General features: G+C 42.4%; 2 protein-coding genes across 3 annotated transcripts; both read right to left on the bottom strand.

The window, feature by feature from the left end:
• Positions 1-2,511: 2,511 nt before the first annotated feature.
• LOC146984976 (caspase recruitment domain-containing protein 19-like) lies at positions 2,512-7,525 on the bottom strand. Of its 2 annotated transcripts, XM_085782665.1 has the most exons (6): positions 7,407-7,525; positions 5,562-5,707; positions 5,313-5,469; positions 4,521-4,589; positions 2,952-3,017; positions 2,512-2,746 (listed from the first exon to the last, which is right to left on the bottom strand). In XM_085782665.1, exons 1-6 carry the CDS (start codon positions 7,411-7,413, stop codon positions 2,631-2,633), a joined length of 561 nt encoding a protein of 186 aa, XP_085638791.1. In that variant the 5' UTR covers positions 7,414-7,525; the 3' UTR covers positions 2,512-2,630. The 2 variants fall into 2 exon arrangements, with proteins under 2 accessions (XP_085638791.1, XP_085638793.1); XM_085782667.1 differs by lacking the exon at positions 4,521-4,589 and having other exon boundaries at positions 7,407-7,518.
• Positions 7,526-7,734: 209 nt separating this feature from the next.
• susd3 (sushi domain containing 3) lies at positions 7,735-14,418 on the bottom strand. The gene is made up of 5 exons (XM_085782664.1): positions 13,809-14,418; positions 11,825-12,019; positions 10,742-10,889; positions 9,942-10,106; positions 7,735-9,175 (listed from the first exon to the last, which is right to left on the bottom strand). The coding sequence occupies exons 1-5, from the start codon at positions 13,885-13,887 to the stop codon at positions 8,839-8,841; spliced, it is 924 nt and encodes a 307-aa protein (XP_085638790.1). The 5' UTR covers positions 13,888-14,418; the 3' UTR covers positions 7,735-8,838.
• Positions 14,419-20,720: the final 6,302 nt, after the last annotated feature.

The raw sequence follows: 20,720 nt of genomic DNA, 5'->3' as shown, positions 1-20,720 counted from the left end.
TCTCTCTTGCCTTACTGTGCAGTTTGCTCCTATAGACATCCATGTAGTCAGCATGTTTTTTTTTTGGTCCTCTCCTCTCCTCTCCTGACCTGACCTTCACAATCCCCTACCTGACCTACAAACACACTGACCTCTCCAGGCTCGCAGAGAAATTTCCACCGGAAAACAAGTCAAACAAAAATCCAACCAGTTTTCTTTAACTAGAAAACAATTGTCCTAAGCTGCTGCAGGCATGGAGAGAGAGACAGAGAGAGAGAGAGAGAGAGAGAGAGAGAGAGAAAAACAGTGAACAAGAGAGAGAGGAAAATTGACAAAAGAGTCTGGTGTGTAAACAACACAACATTTGTTCCTAGTGGACAAACAGGAAAGTGGAGACAACAGCAATGAAGGACATGTGACCTCACTATGTCTGTCTCCTTAACTGTCCGAGAGTGACCCCACGCACTGGCCAGACATGTATGCACACGCACAACCACACTCACTCCCACACACACACACACACACACACACACACACACACACACATGCTGACAGCGGAACAGGGTTCAATTTTTAATTGCGCTGATGACGTTGGAAGGAGATGTCATGGTGCTTTTCCCAGACGACTCGAGCCAGGAGGTTTGACGGGTCTGCTGAGCACATGTATGCAGGGCAGGGTGTGCCTCGTCTGACTCAAAACCCTGACCCCACGGCTCCACAGCTCCGACCGTACCGACACATCTGTCCTCGACCGCAGGCGTCATGCCTAACATTCAATTATAACAATGTTTTGGTTGAGCCATGACTCCCTTGTGCTGTGAGCAAAGCTGGAGAGTGTCTGTGGTTCTCTGGACACAACAGCAGCAGCTGGTGAGTCAGAGTCAACACAGCACAGACCCCAGCAGAAACTGCTTGTTAAAATGGAAGCCTTAATTAGACTGTGTTTCAGCCATGTCACCGAAACCCCAATTAGAGCCAAGCAAATGCTCATTTTATGCACTTGAGCGGTTTAACACAATGCTATGAAAGCAGTCGGTTTCGCATAATTATCTGCTAAATACCTGAGGAATATTCATCTATTCCCCGATCTATAATTTCCTCAATGCGATTGTGACAAAGCACCTTTCAGATGACATACAAACGTCACAATCTTATACTTCTCCTCCTCCACAACTATCATCGGTTACCATGGAAACAGCCAGACGAGCAGAGAGAGCCGGATTGATGACACACAGCTTCCACTCAGGGCAGATCTGTGGACCGATATATATACATAATGTATATCCTTGGCTCCTGAGCTTCCGGAGCCATCTCAGTCCTGAAGTTGAGCAAAACTGCCTCAGTGGGAGGTCGGAGATGCAAACGAGAGGGTTTTAGGTCTTGTGAAGCAGCACTATTAATAGCCCTCTATCTCTCTCGCTCTCTCGTGGGAATGTGGATGCCAGTATTCAAACTGAACAATCACCCTGGTGACACTTCCAACCCCCTTTAGCACCTCCCCATCCCTCCCCTCCCCTCTCCTCTGTTGCTCTCTCTTTTGCAGAGAAAGAGAGATGGAAAAAGAGTTGCTCGATGCTGCAGATCTCCCAAGATCAGACTCCTGTGCCTTTCCTCCAGAGCTGCACTTTATAAACCATCTCATACACTGTGGCTGTTTTCCCACTGATTCAATATTATCAACTTGAAAGCACATAAAGAGAAAATGAAACGCATCCACCCCGCTCTCAAACCTTTGAGCAGTCAAGTGAGCACAGCATTCAATTAAGTTGACATTACTCATCCAATCAAATTGATTGAGTCATTATTAATTAATGAGGGTTGTCTCTTGCTCCCTATTGTCATCGTTGTAGCACAGCAGAACATTTTCCATCCTCCCCGTTTCCCACTCTGCTGCACTGAATGAGGGAGCAGTGCCCTCTAGTGCATTTACGCCTACACTTCAATCACTGGGGGTGAACGTTTTATCATCATCTCCATTTCATGTTGACTGCACAAGCCAACATCCAAGCCCAGTTACACACTGAACAGTCCCAGTGACAAGCCTGGGAAACTACTCACTGCAGTAGTCATTCCTGTGATACTAGTTAATAAAAAAGTAAGATGCCACTCCAGGTGATGTCAAAAATGTTTTGTGCTTTATTTGAACAAAAGTTGAAGATTGTTATAGTGCACTTTAGTCAGCAGATTTGAAAAAGTCTCTTTATCACAGTGTTAGAAGGCACTGAAAGTTATAGTATTGTGAGCTGGTGAGACTATCTGCTGTAGTGTTGTATGTGTTTACATACACAGTACTGACAAATTCAAGTTATGCTTTAAAAGCCCCTGCAGTTACTCAGTCATAGTCAGTTAGTATTATGCTTTGCTTTAGCTCAGAAAGTAACTATAAATATTAGCTCTATAAAAAACAGTACATTCCAGCAAGACTCATGCATACAATATAGCTATAGGAGAACATTACTGTACACTTATCTTCATTTTAGGAGATGCCAGCTATGTGTATTAGTGACAGATTGAGTTCAACAAATCAGTTAGTACCTGTTGAAAACTGTATAACTCTGGAAGCATACATGAGTTTGGCACAGCAAAGTGGCAAATGTCATGGCTTGTTCTTCTCTCAGGGCTAGTTCATAAGCATCCACAGCACCTTAGCTTCATTTTATCTCCTTTCCAACCTCGGCATAGGTAATGAAAACATCTTTAGCACCTTTACTGAGTCGTGCTGCAGAGCAATGAAGAAACGGACCAGTGCATCTCAGTGTCTCCCCCTCTGTAGACAAAAAGAGAGCCAACAACTGTTTTTAGAAATATCGAGACAGTGGTTAAGAAACTACTGTATAATGAGGAAGAGGTTTTACACATGAAACTGACGAGGTAGAGGGGCTTTAGATGATTTTCTGCACTGCTAATTCTTTATATTCAAAGACCAGTGACACATAAGTCTGCGCATTTCTTCGTCAGTTTGTATGACTCACCTCCGCAGTAGTAGAGCATTGCAATACCAACTACAAAACTGAAACAGCTCAGGAAGAACAGTGGTCCTGTGGAAGGAAAGAAAAAGAGATAAAGCTCACTCACTAGTGACTATTAGATAAATAGAACTTCTGTATAAACACATAAATATTGGACAAGCAATGAATGTTAAACAGTGAGTTGGTGTCCTCCTTTGAAATAATTTGAACTGAAAAACTAAACAAACGTGATCCGAAATGTACACTAGTGTATGGCAAGAGTCAAGTCCTAAGCTGCTCTATGAAAACACAGCTGCCCGGCTGTTCACAGACTAAATAAACAGTTATTTCTTTGTATGATTGGGAGTCGGTGTCTCACTTCATGGCTGATGACCAATTTCCCTGCTGACATACCTTTGACCCAGTGGATGTGCCCCTGAATGTTCAAAGAAATGCAGGACAGAGGAAGCTGTTTTGGATTGGGGGGGTTTACACGTGAGCTTAACTGACCCACAAAGCCAGCGCCCTGAATGTAATGTAATGATGAATGGTGGAGCAGAGCACAGCAGTGGGGCCCACATTCTGATTCGAGGGGTTAAAAGGTTCAACAGACATCCACGTATGCTGAAGAACAAAGCTTAGTTGGGCTTAAGGGGCTTATACGTGGATCAGTGAGGGGTACGGAGGCACCGAGACACACACTCATACAAAGTGTAAGCAGACAACTTTAAAAGAAAAGAGAAAAAAAAGGGTTAGGGTGCCCTGTCCTGACAGTAATACAGTCAATTGAAGTGCAATCAAACATACTGACTAAAGGCTTGTTCTAACCTATTTAAATCATTATTATTCATAATTTACGTTTCACTGCTATCCACTATTTGTTTCGTGCACAGCTACAAGTTTAAGTATTATTAATTTGCAATATCAATTTTGTTTATATGCATATAACAGCTGGCTTGTTGTTAGTTCTGCTGTTTTTACACAATCCTTTATACAGCATGTTGAGGCATCATTGTTTGATTGATCTTAAAATTATATGTTTGACTTGACTTAACTATATGTGTGCTGTATTTGAAAACAAACATGTTAACACAAAAAGTTATATAAAATATATATAAAAAATTAATAAACATAATAAAAGTAACAGAACATCTTAGGTCACAAAGGGCAATGCCTACATGATAATGAGTTTTCTATCTGTTGGTAATCTGAGGTTAGTCATGTTATAAAGTACTCATGTTGGTAGTTTAATACTGAGAAAGTCAGATTTGATAGATGGCTGCTAACTCTACTGCATTATGAGCTCTGCTGTCACAGAATTAAATGAGATGTAAATCAGTAAGATCTCTAAAAAGTTGCTGCTATTGTTTCTTATAATTTTCTTAATATTATTCTAAAATAAAATGGACAACACATCGTCAGTACTGTTAAATGCACTATAATATCCAGGCTGTAATTTGCAAAACCACCAGCATGGATTTTTCTCTTGCACCAAATACCTAGATTTACAATTTAACTGGATAATATAAATGAAAAACAGAGAACATATGTTTTGCTCTACTTTAATCATCTCTACAGTTCTACTTCATTTACCTCTGTCATTGAGCACAAATCGCTCTGGGTGGACTACCACCTTTTTTGTCCATTTCGGTTCCGCCATCTCTATAACAGAAAGTGAAAATGATTCATGAGTAAACACCACACTTAAAATAACAGCCTGCAAAGTCATGAATCCACAACGTGAGCTGCAGCCCAGATAGCACGTTGGCTTCTCTGTGTGTCGTAAATAGGATAAACCTGCGGCCAAACAGGGCAGCCACACAGCAGGGGGGCTCCACTATTACTGGACACCTGGGATGTTGCAAGTCTGATTTTATGTCTCACTTAAAACACCCTGGACAACATAACTTTGAAACATGAAAGAATAAGTGAGAGGTACAAGTTTGGATAGATGAACTGATACTTTACAGCACAACTTGTGTAAGCAGAGAGAGGCTTTTCTACTTGATAATGCATGTCTGATTGTATAATTACAGTTTCAGTTTCTGAAACTTGCAAGGTAACATGGTTGAACAATGGTATATAAATAACACTACACAGGTTAACACACATTAACACTGCTCTGGCTTAATTTACCAGCAGCTACTTTTTGACATTACAGTCAGTGTGCTTTATATAAACTCTGCTCTTATTCTTCTTAACACTTAATTTTATCTCCCCCACTTGAAACAACAATGATATTTTTGAATTTACGTCTCAAGAAAACATCCAAATGTGGTTTTCAGGGCCACATACTTTGAGTAGAGATCATCCTCACCTGACTGCAGTTAGACTTTGCAATCTTCTGCCACTAAAACGCCTGAGAAGCCTTGCCCAGTGTTTTACCTCTTTGCCTGACTCTGGTTGGCAGGCTGGAGTAGACATCCTCAGCGTGAATGTGAAGCCCTCTGTAGAATTCGTGACACGCCTCCTCCCCTCTCCCGTACAGGTGCTTCAGCAGCTCAGCTAAGCGCACCTTGGTGGGTATGCTCAGGTTCCTGAACTGCAGGGAGACACATATTGAATCGAGCCACTGCTCATACTAATTCAAATATCATTAGATTTTTGCCATTACTATATATAATGGGTATCAACCTTGTGTGCTTCCTTGTCACTGAGTATCTGGGGGTAGATCCTGTTCAGCTGCAGCACAAGTCTGTCAACCAGGTCAGTGTCCATCCGTGGATCTGAGCACAGGAACTGTGCATCCCTCTGAAGCTGCTCATGGTAACAGTCAATGTCTAGATGAGGATGATGCACATTAAAACATTAAAGAAGAGACGAGGAAGAGATAGTGTGTTAGCTTTATTCCCAATTTCTTAATTCAAGACCCTGTGGAAGGGAAGAAACAGGTCATGACCCTGCACAATTAGAGCACCTTACAAAGCTGTAATCAGAGGTCTGTAGATTTTATGTCTAGTCTTAAGTAGTTTCTTTGTAAGCTGGCCCTGGCATCAGTCCTGCTCTGAAAATAAGTGACTAAGAGGTTTATTCTCTCATTTAGAAAGGTGGATACGCTCGCTGCAGAGTGGTCCATTTGGCCACTTTTTATATGAATAGCTTAATGCTGATACTAAAACCAGGTCACTGCAATGTAAGAGTATCAAGTCTACAGAGTTATATATATAACAAAGAGAAGCAACAATAGAAAACCAGAGAGGTCTGCAGTGAATGCTAGTTTGGTGAAACTTGTGTTCTTTGTTAATTGTTAAAGATGCTGATGGTCACTTTAAAGACTGTATTTTGCAAAAAAAAAAAAACCTTGAAAAGATGTCACCCTGATTTCATTACAGTGTCTGATACCAAATCCCACCTTTCCTTTCAACTTACCACTGATCTCTGTTATATATAGTTGATCTCTTAATTATACAGAGAGATGTAACAATGGAAAACCAGAGAGGCCCACAGATAATACTGGTTTTGTTAAACTTGTGTTCTAACGTGCTGATGGTCACTTTTAGAGACAGTTTTGCCAAAGAAAAAAAAGAAAAGAAAAAAAAACCTTAAAAAGATGCCACCCTAATTTTATTACAGTGCCTGTTACTGATACCAAATACCACCTTTCCTATCAACTTACCATTGATCTCTTAACTCGTGCATTCAACCTAGACCCTCAACCACTAAGGTTACAGAGCATCAGGCTCCCAGAAAACAGCGGATAGTAGTGGGGCACAGCAGTAAACATCCCACAGTCTTTCAGTGAGTCTGAAGTGAGGCTATTCTTTGGCTTTATTTTTAAACTGCAGTGGCACACACATGTATCATAAAGAGCATGTAGAGATGGATCAAAGTGGTTACTGTTAATGGTAACTGTAAAATGACTGTTTGATGGAGCATTTTTTGTGCTTATCTTGTTTATCTGAGAAAACACTACCAACAACAATATGAGAAAGTGTATCCAGCTGCTATTTGATTATAAACATAGGCCTACAAAGTTCCAGCAAAACTAAATAAAACTGATTCATTCAAATGTCAGATTTATGATGATTCTTTGTGTAAATCTCAAGCAATTTGAATGAGAGTGACAGACAGGAGCTTAATCATCTAGGCTGTATCTTTAAAAAAAAAAAAAAGGCTGCAGGAGGGCCATGAAATAGAAGTAGTATTAAAGTATTAAATGACAGAGCATAAACGGAGCTGTCTATCAAACTGTTCCAGGTTTATTTTAAGGCTGGATATTTGGACAGGAAACTCAGGCTGCTTCATCCAAATATTTCTTAACATGACATCGAAATTATCTGTATTTCACATCGTCGTGGTTACTTACAACTAGTCTACACTAAACTCTGTTATTTTCATGCAACAAGTGGCGCGCGCTCCCTGCTCTGTGGGCGGTCCGGTGTATGTATCCAGACAGACAGACAGACAGCACGCGCGCAGGGGGTTTTACTGCAGAAGATAACACAACAAGACAAAACATCTTACCCTGAGTTCACAAACCTGTCATACTGACAAACAAACCGACCTGACCCGACCCGACCGGACAGCCTCCCCCGTCGAAAAAAAAAAAAAAAAAAAAAAAAAAAACTTCCTGTTGTCCGCGGAGTGACGGTCCCTGCTGGCCCCGTTACGTTACATCAGCGCGCTCGACCGCTGCGCCGCCCTTCTCCGCCCCGCTGCCACATGACTGACCTCCAGTCGGCCACATGACGATTACCAGTCCGCAGACAGTGACGGTTTACCGAGGTGACAGGCAGATTACCAGCTACACGAGCAGCAGCTACGGCTAAGCTTCCTGCTGCGCTGAGCACCGAACCACAGACAGAGGTGTCATTAACAATTTTATTTCATCCTCTTCTTCCGCTTATAGCAGTGACTGAACTTGATCGATTAAGGCTTACAATAGTGATAACAAGCACATGCTAATAATAATAATAACAATCATCATCATCATCATCATCATCATCATCACAATCTTCAAGTCTGTGAAACTTTAGGCTACTGCAGGGATGAAAACCCTTTTTTAAATTTTTTTTTAAAGTGTATTCCTTCCCATTGATCCCAGCTCACCCTCAGGCTCTCTGCAGGGTTAAGATCAGCTGACCGTGAAGGCTGCAGCATGATTCACATCACTGTGAAATTCAATTCAATCCATTTGATAATCCCACTGATGCCCAATGTGAAAGGGATGATACACTCATTATGTTTCTCCAACCATTTATTAACATTTTCCAGTTATCTGTCACCTACTCGTACATCATGACACAGAACAGTAGTACAGCTGCACCGCTGCCTTATCAAGTTGACATGACAGTCTGTAATCGTCCCTCAGAAGGACACGTACAGTAATGTCCTCTTTTCCAGTGCAGTACAGTCACTCGTCGTCATTAGAAGTCTTTATTTGATTCACATTCGTTGTTAAAATTGTATTTACAAACATGCCAGTCCAGTGCTTTCCAGCTGCTCCATCTCTTCCTCCTCCTCCTCCTCCTTCAACAGAGTGGGCCTTCCTGCTCTGACATGAGTTACTCAGCAGCCTCTGGAGAGCATGTGTGGTGAACTATGTCCCCATAAACACCTTAATCGTTAACCTCAACCTCAATGATTTAATTTCAGCTAAATTAAGGTCAAGGAAATCCCACAACATCCCATCCCAAGACCTCCCCCAAAAAAAGCTGGTGTCCTGAAAGTGCAATGGCTTCCCTTTTCCGACAGAGGGCAGTGTGCCATTACAGTTTGCTAAAGACACACGCTCCTGTCGGATCAGTATGCCTACATCATATAGGCTACTGTGTAGAACTGCATACATAACACATTCAACAAGACCAGGAATGTCCAGTGATTACTTCCCATAGTCCTCATTGATAAAGTCGACCCTATTGTACATAGTTGGTCATAAAACAAGTTCTTGACAGATGGTGTCCACCTGTCCTCACACCGATATGATTTTTAAGGAAAAATCTTTGGCCGGGTTTATATTCCTTGTGTTGTTGGACTCATCCGTGGTTGGCGGATTTGCTCCTGACAAACTGCCCTGCGGTCTTCCGTACATCGCACCGGGCCCCACAGCTGGCATCTGGGCCACACCTGGGCTCCGAGGCGGATAGGAAGCCCGAGGAAGTCCAGGATACTGAGGTGGACCAGACAGCTGCATGAACTCTGGGTTTTGCAGCAAGAGAGGCTGGTCATAGTCGTGCCCGGGTAGAGCAGCGAGAGGAGTGGTGGGCCCATACGTGCAGATGGGACCATAGGCGTACTCCTGATGACATCTGTGGAGGAAAACACAGGCGGGTGTTAAAAAAAATGAGGGGGAGGGTGAGTGCTGCAGAGGCCAAAGGAAAAAAGGTGAAAAAAAATGTGTAGAATAGCTCAAGGTGCTCTTCAAGGGAAAATAAGTGACAATAAACTGAGGAAAAAACTGACTGTCTAAGGATGGTGGTGCAGTCAAAAAAAGAAGCTTCCCGAGGCACTCGTGGCTTAGCAGAGATTTTTAATAATAAATAAAAAAGGACCCAACGCATTTCGACGCTGTCTTCATCAGGGGTGTTCATTTAAATGTTCCTTTAAAGGGACAACGAGGAGTTTGGGAAAAGTGAAGCGTTTTCACACTACATTTATGAGCCTCCGCGCACCGTGAAATTCTTTGACCGGCGCAAGACAGACTCATGTTTTCATTCATCAAGAATTAAAGTCAGAGGTTCGAAGACGATCAGATACCGTCGTAGTTCCGACCATAAACGGCGACTCGCCGCGAAACCGAAAGTAAGAAAACGCTGGTCGGCTCGCCCAGCATTTCCGCCACCACTAATAATAACAAAATAACGATAGAGACAAAACGATATATTTATTGAAAATGGGCCCATTAACAAGTGTGGGTAGCGTAGATTCATCCACATTAATATGAGACTTTTTTATTGTTGCGGAATTTTTCATTCTGCTGTTGGAGAAACTCCTCATTGTCCCTTTAATGTCTGGTCTACAAGGATATTTCCTCCCTCTTTTCAGATTTCAAGCTCAAGTCCGTCCATGTCTCACCTGCAGGCTCTCCTGTTGTCACACATGGCTGGGTGATGAGTGTCCCACAGAGAGAGCATCTTCTCCTGGGTGTTGTTGTTGTTGTTTCTGCCTTTATGGCTGTAGCGAGACCGGTTGTCCTCCGGGTACTGGGCCTGCTCCTCCCACTGCCACACATCCGAGTCCCTGTTCAAATCAATTCAAACCACCATGTCAGTTTTTCAGTGTGTAAAACGCCTCACAGGAAACAAACTGCCTGACTTTGAGTCTTTGTTTTGCTCCCTCCTTGTGCTTCTTCAAGTGATGGAAAGTAACTAAGTACACCTGGTCGTGGCTCAGATGCCTTGGAGTTGTTAGTTAGCTCCATCAAGGACGCATTCCTCCCTAAACCTCCCAGATGGAGACATATAGCCTGAAGTGAATACGATGAATAGGGATGTAATTATGCTCCATTAAAAAAAAAAAGAAGCAAAGATTAAAGAACTTTATGCAGCATAACTTTTTTTTTCTTTAGTCCATTATTCATCTCCGAATTATCTTTTGACCTCTGGTTAAAAAGCATTGAACTAAATGACTTTACTTTATCAGGCTTTTAAAAGAAGCTCCGTCTTGACCTCAGCTGCTACTTGCACAAGATTTCTAGTAACATAATGTAATGTAACCTCTGTCAATGGACCTTTACTTTTGTATACTTCAAATGTTGAATATTTTAAATGAAAAACCTTTGCTTGTAATATGGTTTCAGGTTCCAGTATTGCAGTAGCTACTTTCAAACAAACAATCGAAGCATTTCTTCCACCCCCTTCTTCCTTCTCACTCACGTTTCCTCCTTTTTCCTTTTGTCGTCTTTGATGCAGTCGAGCAAACAGCAGGTGAGGAAGGCCACAGACATGAGGAGGATTATGCCTGAGCTTACAATGGATGCCAAAACAGCCACGCGGAAACCATAGTCCTCGTAGGGAGCCATAGCTGGAGAGCGAGAGAGGAAGACTGATTTATTGACTTTAGTTCCATGTCATGCACACACAGCTTATTGGACAACACCAGTCATCACGCTGCAAAATCTATGTATAACAACTCCTTTCCAGACTCAAATACCACCAAGAAAAAAAATATTGTATCACTTTGCTGAGGATTTTAGGAGATAAAATCTGCCACAAGTCTTTCATTATTATGTGACCAGAGGAGACTGGCAGAAATAAAAAGTCATTTTCCAACAAAGTGCACTTTGCCAGCTCGTCACGGAAAAGACAAGAAAAACATAAATTCCATTATTAATTTCTTTCGGGTTCACATCAGACAGCTTTTTCTCTCCCACGATGACTGATTCTGAAATATAATTAAGCTCCTGCTCTCACTTTTTCCACTCTCTTGCCAAAATAATGACTAAAAGAGCACCTGCTTGAAATCATTTCTCTCTACCTGCATTAGCATTAATATTCTCCCTTAATGAGCTTCATCCCCGAGCAACAAATTATTTTCTTTCATACGTGTTTTCACATAATGTAGACTGAACATTAATTTACTGTGAGCCAAGCAGACCACTGTCTTAAGATAAGATGAGACAAAATAAGATTTACTTGTGTCACATACACAATTGTACGTAGGACAATGTGCCATGAAATATGTTACTGTGTCTGCTTCCAGAAATGATAAAATAAAAAGGAACAGTGACAAATATAAGAATATAAGATAGATATGAAATATGAATATAGCACATATAGTGTTGAGGGTTGTCATGTAACATAACCACTGGCCATAGTGCTGATAATGTTTCACGTATCCCATCTCTTCAGAGCAACGACAAGACAGTTCAGGGGAAGTTTTGCAGCCACTGCGATTCAACATGTAAAAGCATGTGGAACATTCAAGCTTCTCACTTTCTGTTCTTTGCTTCTACTCACGTTTGCAGTAGGTCTCCCCCACCCAGTGGGTGCTGTTGGTTCCCATGACACATGTCACATCTCTTCCTACCAGTTTGTGTCTGGCTGGGCACTGCAGGGAAATGACTGTGCCCACGTTGGTGCCATTGCCCTGGATGATCCTCTGGGTGCCCAGGGCAGGCAGCGGGATGGGTGTGCACTGAGCCTGGGGCTGACCTATACGAGAAAGAGCCGGACGGTGAGCTGAAGATAAATCAAGACTGTGTGTAATCAAAACAGAGGCTGTGATTGAATTATGTTGCAAATGTTTGATGTGCAGTAAATCGGCAAAAGTTCGCCCAAACTTGGCGCACATGCATAATTCATGTTGTCTTCAAAAATAAATTTGTATTCATGGAGATGATCAGACAACTCGGAATTCAAAAAGTAGCACAACCACAATTCAAGGTGAACAACATGAACAACAAGGAGTGGAGCACACTGCAGATGAGATTGAGAGCGGAATGGGACAGTCATTCCACAGCTATCAGCACTGAACCCCTGTCGGGCTGCACAGCACTGCGTGACAAAAAACATTGGCCCGCCTCCTCGTAACACTCTGGTGCCGTGCTGCATCGAATTCTTAGAGTATCGAAGCAGGAAAAGAGATAAATCATTAAACAAAAACGCCTGCAAGGCTGGTGGGAAACACACAGGCCATCTGGAGCCACGCTAAACAACCAGTTATCATACAGCACAGCACAGCACAGTGCTCAGCATATTACAGAATGGGCTCAGCAATCTGAGTATCACTTCACCATGAGACAGGCTGTTGGAATGCAAATAAACACAATGACATCAACTCGGTGATTTCCAACAGAACCGGGAAAGGGTGATGTGTGATGGGAAAAGGGCCAGGAAAAGTCCAAAGCAGCATGTTTACTGAGGGAAACCTGCTCCTGCATGGTTTTCACTGAAAACAACGTCACAGAGGGGAGATCATGTAATGTTTTTTTTGTTTTTTTCCCCTGTGACTATTGCATGAAAGAAAATATCCTCCCTCCCCCTCAAAAAAAAAAAGTGTGAGCAGTGAGCATTGCATCCATTTCCACAAAAACGATGCAGTGCAAGTGCATCACCACAGGGGGCAACGAACCATGGAAAAAGTTAGAGGCTTCATTGACAGGACAGAAAGAAAGAGAGAGAGAGAGAGAGAGAGAGAGAGAGAGAGAGAGAGAGAGAAAATTGCACAAGCCTCTGTTAAATTTTGGCCGTGACACTGGGCCAGACACAACTGGGATAAATACTCCCCTGAAGGCCATTAGCATTAGCTCACCATATCCAAGTTTATGTAACACAAGGGCGCACTTCGTTGCCGATAAGCAGACAGCATCACTTTTACGTAACGGGTGCGTGCGTGTTAATGTGTGCGCGCGCGAGATGTCCAGCTGTGCATCGGTGTGAAGAGCCTCCTCTTTTCATTTCCTCTTTTTTCTTTTCTTTTTTCAATCAATGATCTGGAGGAAAGGTGCAGGATGCTCAGTGGATCTTCACTCAACTATATTGATCTGACTCATCTCGTGCTGGGCTCTGTATGATGTCACATAATTATTTATTATTTCAATATTTCACCAAAAAATGACCCGCATAGAGACATTATACCATGCATTATTTACCCTAACTATAGTAGTTAGGAGGAAACTGCTACCACACAGCAAACACAATGGGTCCCTTGCACGAGAGGAAACGCAGGTCTACCGTTAACGCAACACTTCCAGTACATTAGATACATGTTGCAATGATGATTTCAGAGGCCGGTGTTTGAATGAGACATAACTTACCACCTCAGAAGAAAAAAAAACACAATTATGTAAATCTCAACAATAGCACAGCCTTTAGAATAGAAGTGGGAGAAGTGCAAAGTGCCAAACAAATCGTCCCACACACACAACCTACGCGCTCAACTCACACATACACACACACACACACACACACACAATCTGGTTGGGTTGTTTTCATGTCTTACCTGAGTTAGTACCTCGGTCATCGCCAGCATCTCTGTTGTTGAAATCAGTCCTGGATACATCTGCCGTTGCAGCCGACATGGTGGTGACAGACAGTCAGATGCCACCACCACCACCAACACTTCCTCCTCCTCCTCCCCCCGGTCGGTCTCTCCACTCTCCGCTGCCCGGGTTGTTCCTGCGCAGCGGTGCTGCTCCGTTACCCGCTACAGAGGTAAACAACAAGCCGGGATCCCGTCGCTCGAGCTTGTCTGTGTGATGATTTGAGTCTCCTCTCTCTACCTCCCAAACGCACACAGCCTGTTGTCATCCACTGTCTGAGTCCTCCCACAAATTCCTCCTCACCCGCTACAGTCACTTTACTCTAATGCCTGGGTCGGACGGCGCGCCGTCTGAGCTGCTGTCGCGCAAGAGGATGAGCGCTGCTCGAGCGGGCGGGTAGAGAGATGAAGTGATCGGCCGAGCACAGAGAGAGACCTTGTTGTTGATCAAAGAAAAAAAAAAAGAAAGGAAAATGACTCTGAGGATTAGACCAGGTCAGGTCAGGCCGAGTATCCGAGCTGGGGTTTGTTGGAGAGGACAAGTGATGAGTAAGTGGCTACACGGCAGCGTTAGACTGCTGTTTGTGGGCAGGATGTGGCACCTCTGTTCAAGTTGAGCCTATCAGGACGTGGTGCTTCAGACAGAGCTGAAAAAAAAAAAAGCTCAACACACATCACAAGTGACGTGAAGCGAGTTCATCTGAATGAAACCTAAGGGCATTGAGAGAATAAGAGTGGTTCTCAGACTGTTTCACACCTAAGGACAAAGTGTTGCCACCTTGTATTGTGTTTAGTCACAAACTCAGTTTTTGTGTTATTTATGAATGGGATCAGTGAAAATGTATCATTACCCTTTTTGGTGAGGAGCCCCACTTTGGTAACCACTGCAGTAAGAGACACATGGCTCATCATGATACATCTTTGTAGCTTGAAGAAATGTGAATAAGTGTGACTGTTTAGCTGAGTTTGTGCGTCATTCAATGGATTTAAATTTCCCTTGCATGGGACGCACGAGAAAGTACAGAAACTCCTGTTTCTTTGTGATACTACTGCACCCTAGCCTGGTTTGTCTCACTTCTCTTTCTTGCAGCACAGTTAGGTTTGTTGCGTGAAACCGCTGTTATTAATGTGCCCTTTTGCTGACATTAGTGACGATGTTCATTTAAAATGAAACAAGAACAAGTTCAAAGTATGCAAATTTTTTTAATAAAAGGCCGCGCGGAAAAAATGCAGCAGTGTCAGGTTAGACATGCACAAACAGGCCAAATCTACGCAGGTTCCTGTTTTAAGGTTGCGTTCACATCCAGAGGCAAAGCACTTTTCCTCTTGGTTAAAGTGCATGTTGTCGGCCCGTAACGTCATTGTGAATTCTGGGCATGCATGAGACGGTTTCTGCTGTGGGTGATAAGTGTCTCCACAGGCACAGCTCTGTTCACCTGAGCACACCACCTCACACACACCAGGAGCCTCTCTGTTCAGACAGCAGTTTGTCTCATCATTCATGAATATATTAGCATAGCTGATTAAAAAAGACTTGAGAGCTATGTAAATGCTCAAGAGCGACGTTCATTACCGTCTTAATATACATTGTTTATTACTGCACCCTTCAGTTCTTCAGTTCACCTTTATCTAGAGAAAACTTGGGAAGCAGAAGTATGAGTGTGTGTGTGTGTGTTTGTTGCCTAGCCAATTATTTCCACTTTAGTTGTCATCAGTCTGCAGGCATGAAACACGTCTCCTGAAATGTATAAATTTAGAAAGAAACTTTGACATGACTTCAGCTCCCTAAGTTATAATATTTGTTTTTATGAGTAATAGTAGAGTTTTAATATAGTTGAAAGCCTGCAAAATCTCTTTATGTGCACACCTCTTAAATATAGTTGTCCGCTGTTCTGACACTTTTGATTCAATGAAATTCGGTGTTAAAGAATATTTTTGCTTTCCCTTAACAGGTGGAAGAGCAAGAGGAGGAGGGTGAGGAGTCAGGGGGAGAGACACATCGGATGGGGACACTTTGAGCAATTAGTCTGCTCAAAATGTTCGAGTTGTCTTCCTATTTGGAGACGGTTGCTACAGCAACAGTTAATGTGTTCTGGCATTGTCTCAGCAGGTACAGTTTGGACTCTCTGTGCCTTCCACTTTATTCTCTACCCAGGCCGGTGTGTTCTGTACTTTGTGCAATCCAATAGACGACCAGGAAGCCTGCTAATGAAGCTTGGGACAGTCGATAATGTCTCTGTATTAAAAAGGGATAAAGCAGATACTGGGTGTTTTGCTTAACAAGTGGCAAAGTTACCAAAATAACACATCAAGAAACTTCTAGGAAAATAACAAGACATGAAGAAACTTGAAAAAGAAAGAAGTAGGCCTGCAATTAATAGGCTACATAAGTGCCTGATAACAATTGTTTGAGATGACCATAACTATTTTTGCATAATTGTTCAAATTGTTTACATTCATCTGTGTAAAAACAGCTGGATGAAACTAACAGAAATGTCATATTTTCCATCACTATTTCCCTGTCGTTTTCCACCGTTTGAGGTTTGACTGGTGCTCTTTTAATGACATCATCACGTTGCATCCCCTTCTTCTTATTTTATGGATTAATGACACACGAGTGGAGTGACACAAACTGTTTAACTCCAGGAGCTTAATTTCTAATATTCGACAATCATGGACATCATGGATTTAGTTGCAAAGCCTAAAGTCAAACAGAAATGCAGTTTTTTATTTATATGTTCCAATGTTTTAATGCCAATAAATGCCTCTTCTTCTTCTTCATAAGGTGTATGTGTATAATTAAACTATGTTTAGGCGTATACTGTAATGATCAGAAAAAGAAAATTAAGTCGTTAATTGCAATTATTTGTATGACAATTGATCGTCAACTAAATCTTTATGATTGTGAAAGCCCTAGAAAAAGGGTAACAGGCAAAATTGTACAACGAAAGATTCACTCGGCCAGAGGGAAAATTCTCCCTGTTGCCATTTTATTATTAATCTTATCTTCTGAGACAGAGACAGAAAGGTTAGCTCGGCGTGTCCGCTCTGCCCCTGACACAGTGTGACACAGTGGCTCTGCTGGAGGGGCGGTGGGTGGGTGGGTGGATGGGTGGGGGGCTCCCACTCCATCTCACTGGTAATTAAGTAGAGCAGGAGGGGCATCACCTCTCGCTGCCAACGGCCTCATCAACACTGCTGCTCGAACCAGGCCACATATGGCTGGAGGTCTGGTTGGAGGAGGCTGAAGGTGCCTTCTCCTCAAGTGTCCTTGGTTAGTTCTCTTTTATCACTAATAGACAAAACAAACATCCAGTGCCATGTTGGCGTGAACGGCTCGACCATCGGACACAGGCAATGATCTAATTATAGCTTCTCCATAGGCGAGCGATTTCTGACATGCATACAAAGCCGCGCTGTGGATCACTGTTAAGTGTAGGTCGTCACATGAAAACCTGCAAATCAGCTCAACAGAAACTTGCAGTGTTTACTAGCTTAAAGGGGTAGTTCAACATTTTGGTAAATTGGCCCATTGCCATAATCCCTATAGTCATAGCAGTAGGTTTGTTACCTTTAACTGTCGGTGCAAGCTAGTTTTAGAACGTTTCCCTCATCAAATTCATCAAATACACAATCCAACAACTCCAAAACGCTCTCGTGGACAAGTTGTGACCTGCACATTCACCACGCTATGAGATAATAACAGAACGTTACGGGACAGAGTTGTTTTCGAGGTAAATTCATGCAAAACCGCTGATGCACGTTCCCATCGGGGACAGTTTTTCGGCAAGCAGTCTCTGAATTTACCTCGAAAACAACTCTGTCTTGTAACGTTGGATTGTGTATTTGATGAGTTTGATGAGGGAAACCAAGAAATCCCATGAGCCTCCGTAGCGTAGCTCTGAGCAGCTCACGGCTCTGCTCCGCCATTCCAAAAATAGCTTGCACCGACAAATAAATGTAACGAACCTACTCCTAAGACTATAGGGATTATGTCAATGGGCCAATTTGCCAAAAATGTTGAACTATCCCTTTGAGAATGAAATACTTCCTACTAGAGAGCATGACATTAAAGACAGATGCTGATAGATGCCCGTGGTTGACATTCATTGTAAAAATAAGCACTGTCCAATTCCTAAAGTGACACCCACATTCTCTCTTTCTTTTTCTCTCTTGTCCGTGACACCATTATCACTCCTCTCTCCCTATTCGGTGTCTGTAATCACTGAGCAAATCACTTTTTCAGGCTGGACTGTGGCCACCAGCGACCCGGCCACTCCATAAATCTAAAACCTCTATATACTTGCTGAGAGAGGGAGTGAAAGAGAGAGGGAGAAATAGAAGGGAGGGGAGATAGGAAATGGGTGGCAGGGAAGAAGAATGAGACTAGAGGAGGAAATTGAGTTGATCAAGCATTTCTTTGCCACAGACGTGCACAGCTTGCAGGGAAAGAGGCTACATACAGTTTTTCTGAGACATCACAAAGGATGAGGGACACTTTTATACTGTGGCAGAGCTGAGAGGAGAAAGTTACTGTAGTAAAGCGATTTGTTTTGAAAAGGCAGATTGAGCATCTTTTCATTAAAATCCATAAACTCAAGGACAGCATTTTATTTATTTATTTATTTTATCTTCCAATCCAGTCAGCTACTCAGTTTTCCTAAATCCATGGGTAGTAGTTGTTGAAATACTGCAGTATTTTATTTCAGTTTAGTTTAGTTCAGTTGCCAACCACTAGCAGCCGTAACAGATGGAGCTGCCTCCCTCTCCCTGCACTAATACCTGGATGTTGTGGACAAGGAAAGTGGAGATTGGGACAGATAACATCTGTGCAACCAATGTAATGATGTGGTTGATCTAAAAACTGAAATAAACTTTTGTTTGTGCCCGGTATCACAATAAACGGGTATTAAAGACATGACCGGAGCAACGAACAACTTCAGCAAAGACACTTAGAAGGTAAGGCTACAGGAGCCCAGTAGCATGCATTATGAAAGGGGAATTATATGACCACTATGCACGATAACTCTTTTTCCACCGATACCGATAACCGACAACCATCTGCTCATAACCTATAACATTTTTAATAGTTCATACACACCCGAGGTTAAGAAAAGCAAGGCAAGGCAAGGCAATTTATAGCCCATTTTTACAAACAGTTTGTCGCAAAGGGCTTACATATCATAACAACATCCTCTGCTCTTAGACCCTCACATCAACTGAGGAAAAACTCCATAGAAAACCCTTTTAACAGGGAAAATTTTGGAGAAACCTCAGGGTGAGCAACAAAGGAGTGACACCTTACCCAGGATAAGATGCAGTGAGTAAAGATGGATTTAACATTACAGCTCTGCCTCTTACTTAACCAAATAATATAACCAACATCACTAATGTTGTACGGTAATTACATAAAAAACAAGAAAAAGTTTCTTCTAAAATCCCATTTTATGGTTTCAAATCAATTTAGGGGGCAAACGGACTAAAATGAGCAAAATGGCGATGGACCAACTGATGTCTCTTAAGGCAAAATGCTGGTGTGGATAAAAATATAGAAATTGTAAGCAATTCTTTACTTGATTGACCACTGAGGGACACTCTTTTTTCTCCATAGTGAAGTACGACGGACCAGTCACTTGTTATATCACAATGCTGCAATATTTCTAACTTATGTCATTCCACAGTCCTGCACTCTCTCCTCTCATCACCTCTGTCGCCAGAGATGAGAAATAAAGAGATGTGAGCAAAGACAGGGAAAGTGAAAGAAAGATGAAACATAGCAGGGGGATTGCATCAGTTTCATTGAGTCACACAACTACCCTGTAGGTCCCTTAAGTGCTTATACATCCATGTGTGCCAAGCAATGTTAATACAACTGGTGCAACTGGGGATGAGTGATGACTGTAAAAGTGACAGAGAGTTGACAGCCCAATGGCTCTGAAGACAACAAATGAAGGATGAGAGTTTGGGGGAACTGTGAGAATCTGTAAGGAGCTGGAGCGTTGTTAAAGCAATAGTGCAGGTTATTTGTCATGGGGTTATGTGAGGCACATACGTCAGCGTGTAACCTGCAGTAGATTTAGAGCGGGGCCCTCTCAGTTTGTTAAAGTCGCCAGAATTAACTGAACCAAAACAAGCCTTTAAAAATGCCTGGTGATAAAAGCCAATATCAAACAACGACAGTACTGTAGCCTATATTCAATTGATACTAGTTTTTTTTCCCTCTGCCAGTTGGCATATTTTTAAAAAGTGATAGCGGATGGCTCCATCCACAGCAGTGCATTTCTCAGCCTCGGTGGCAGTAATCCCGGCTGCTTTAACAAACTGGGAGGGCGCTGATCTTAATCTACTGCAGATAATACACTGTCTACGTACAACTACCTCACACAACCCCACGTAAAATAACCAGAACTATCCCTTTAATCTCCAGCACACAGAGAAAGCTGCATCACATTTGCAAAGAAGTGACTGCTGAGAAAGAGAACAGATAAGGCTAAAGCATCAACACAGGCAGCGGAAGCTGTTCAACATAGCAAACTGTATTCGAGCAGAACAAAATGGAACCACACAAATCAAATCACATCTTGGTGTATGATCAATTTATCACATGGCGGAATTAATCTAGTGGATTTTACTTACTGTTCATCTGAATTTACAGTCAGGACCATTATTAAACTTGCATAACAGTGGAGTATGAAGCTGTAGCCTATGGCAAGAAAGCAACACACACACTTTGTTCCATAGCCACAATGTCAATATTGAGTTTTGTTGTTGTTAATACCATAAATTAAATGTATGTACTATAATTTTATTTGACTTTTTGTGACCATATGCTTTGAGTAAGGAAGAAAATGTTTAGGCCACACAAACACAGTA

Source organism: Trachurus japonicus, chromosome 7 (assembly GCF_045865225.1).
Source record: "Trachurus japonicus isolate A0001 chromosome 7, Traja_1.0".
Taxonomy (NCBI): domain Eukaryota; kingdom Metazoa; phylum Chordata; class Actinopteri; order Carangiformes; family Carangidae; genus Trachurus; species Trachurus japonicus.
The sequence above is the reverse complement of the archived record's forward strand: the minus strand, read 5'-3'. Positions and strand labels throughout refer to the sequence as shown.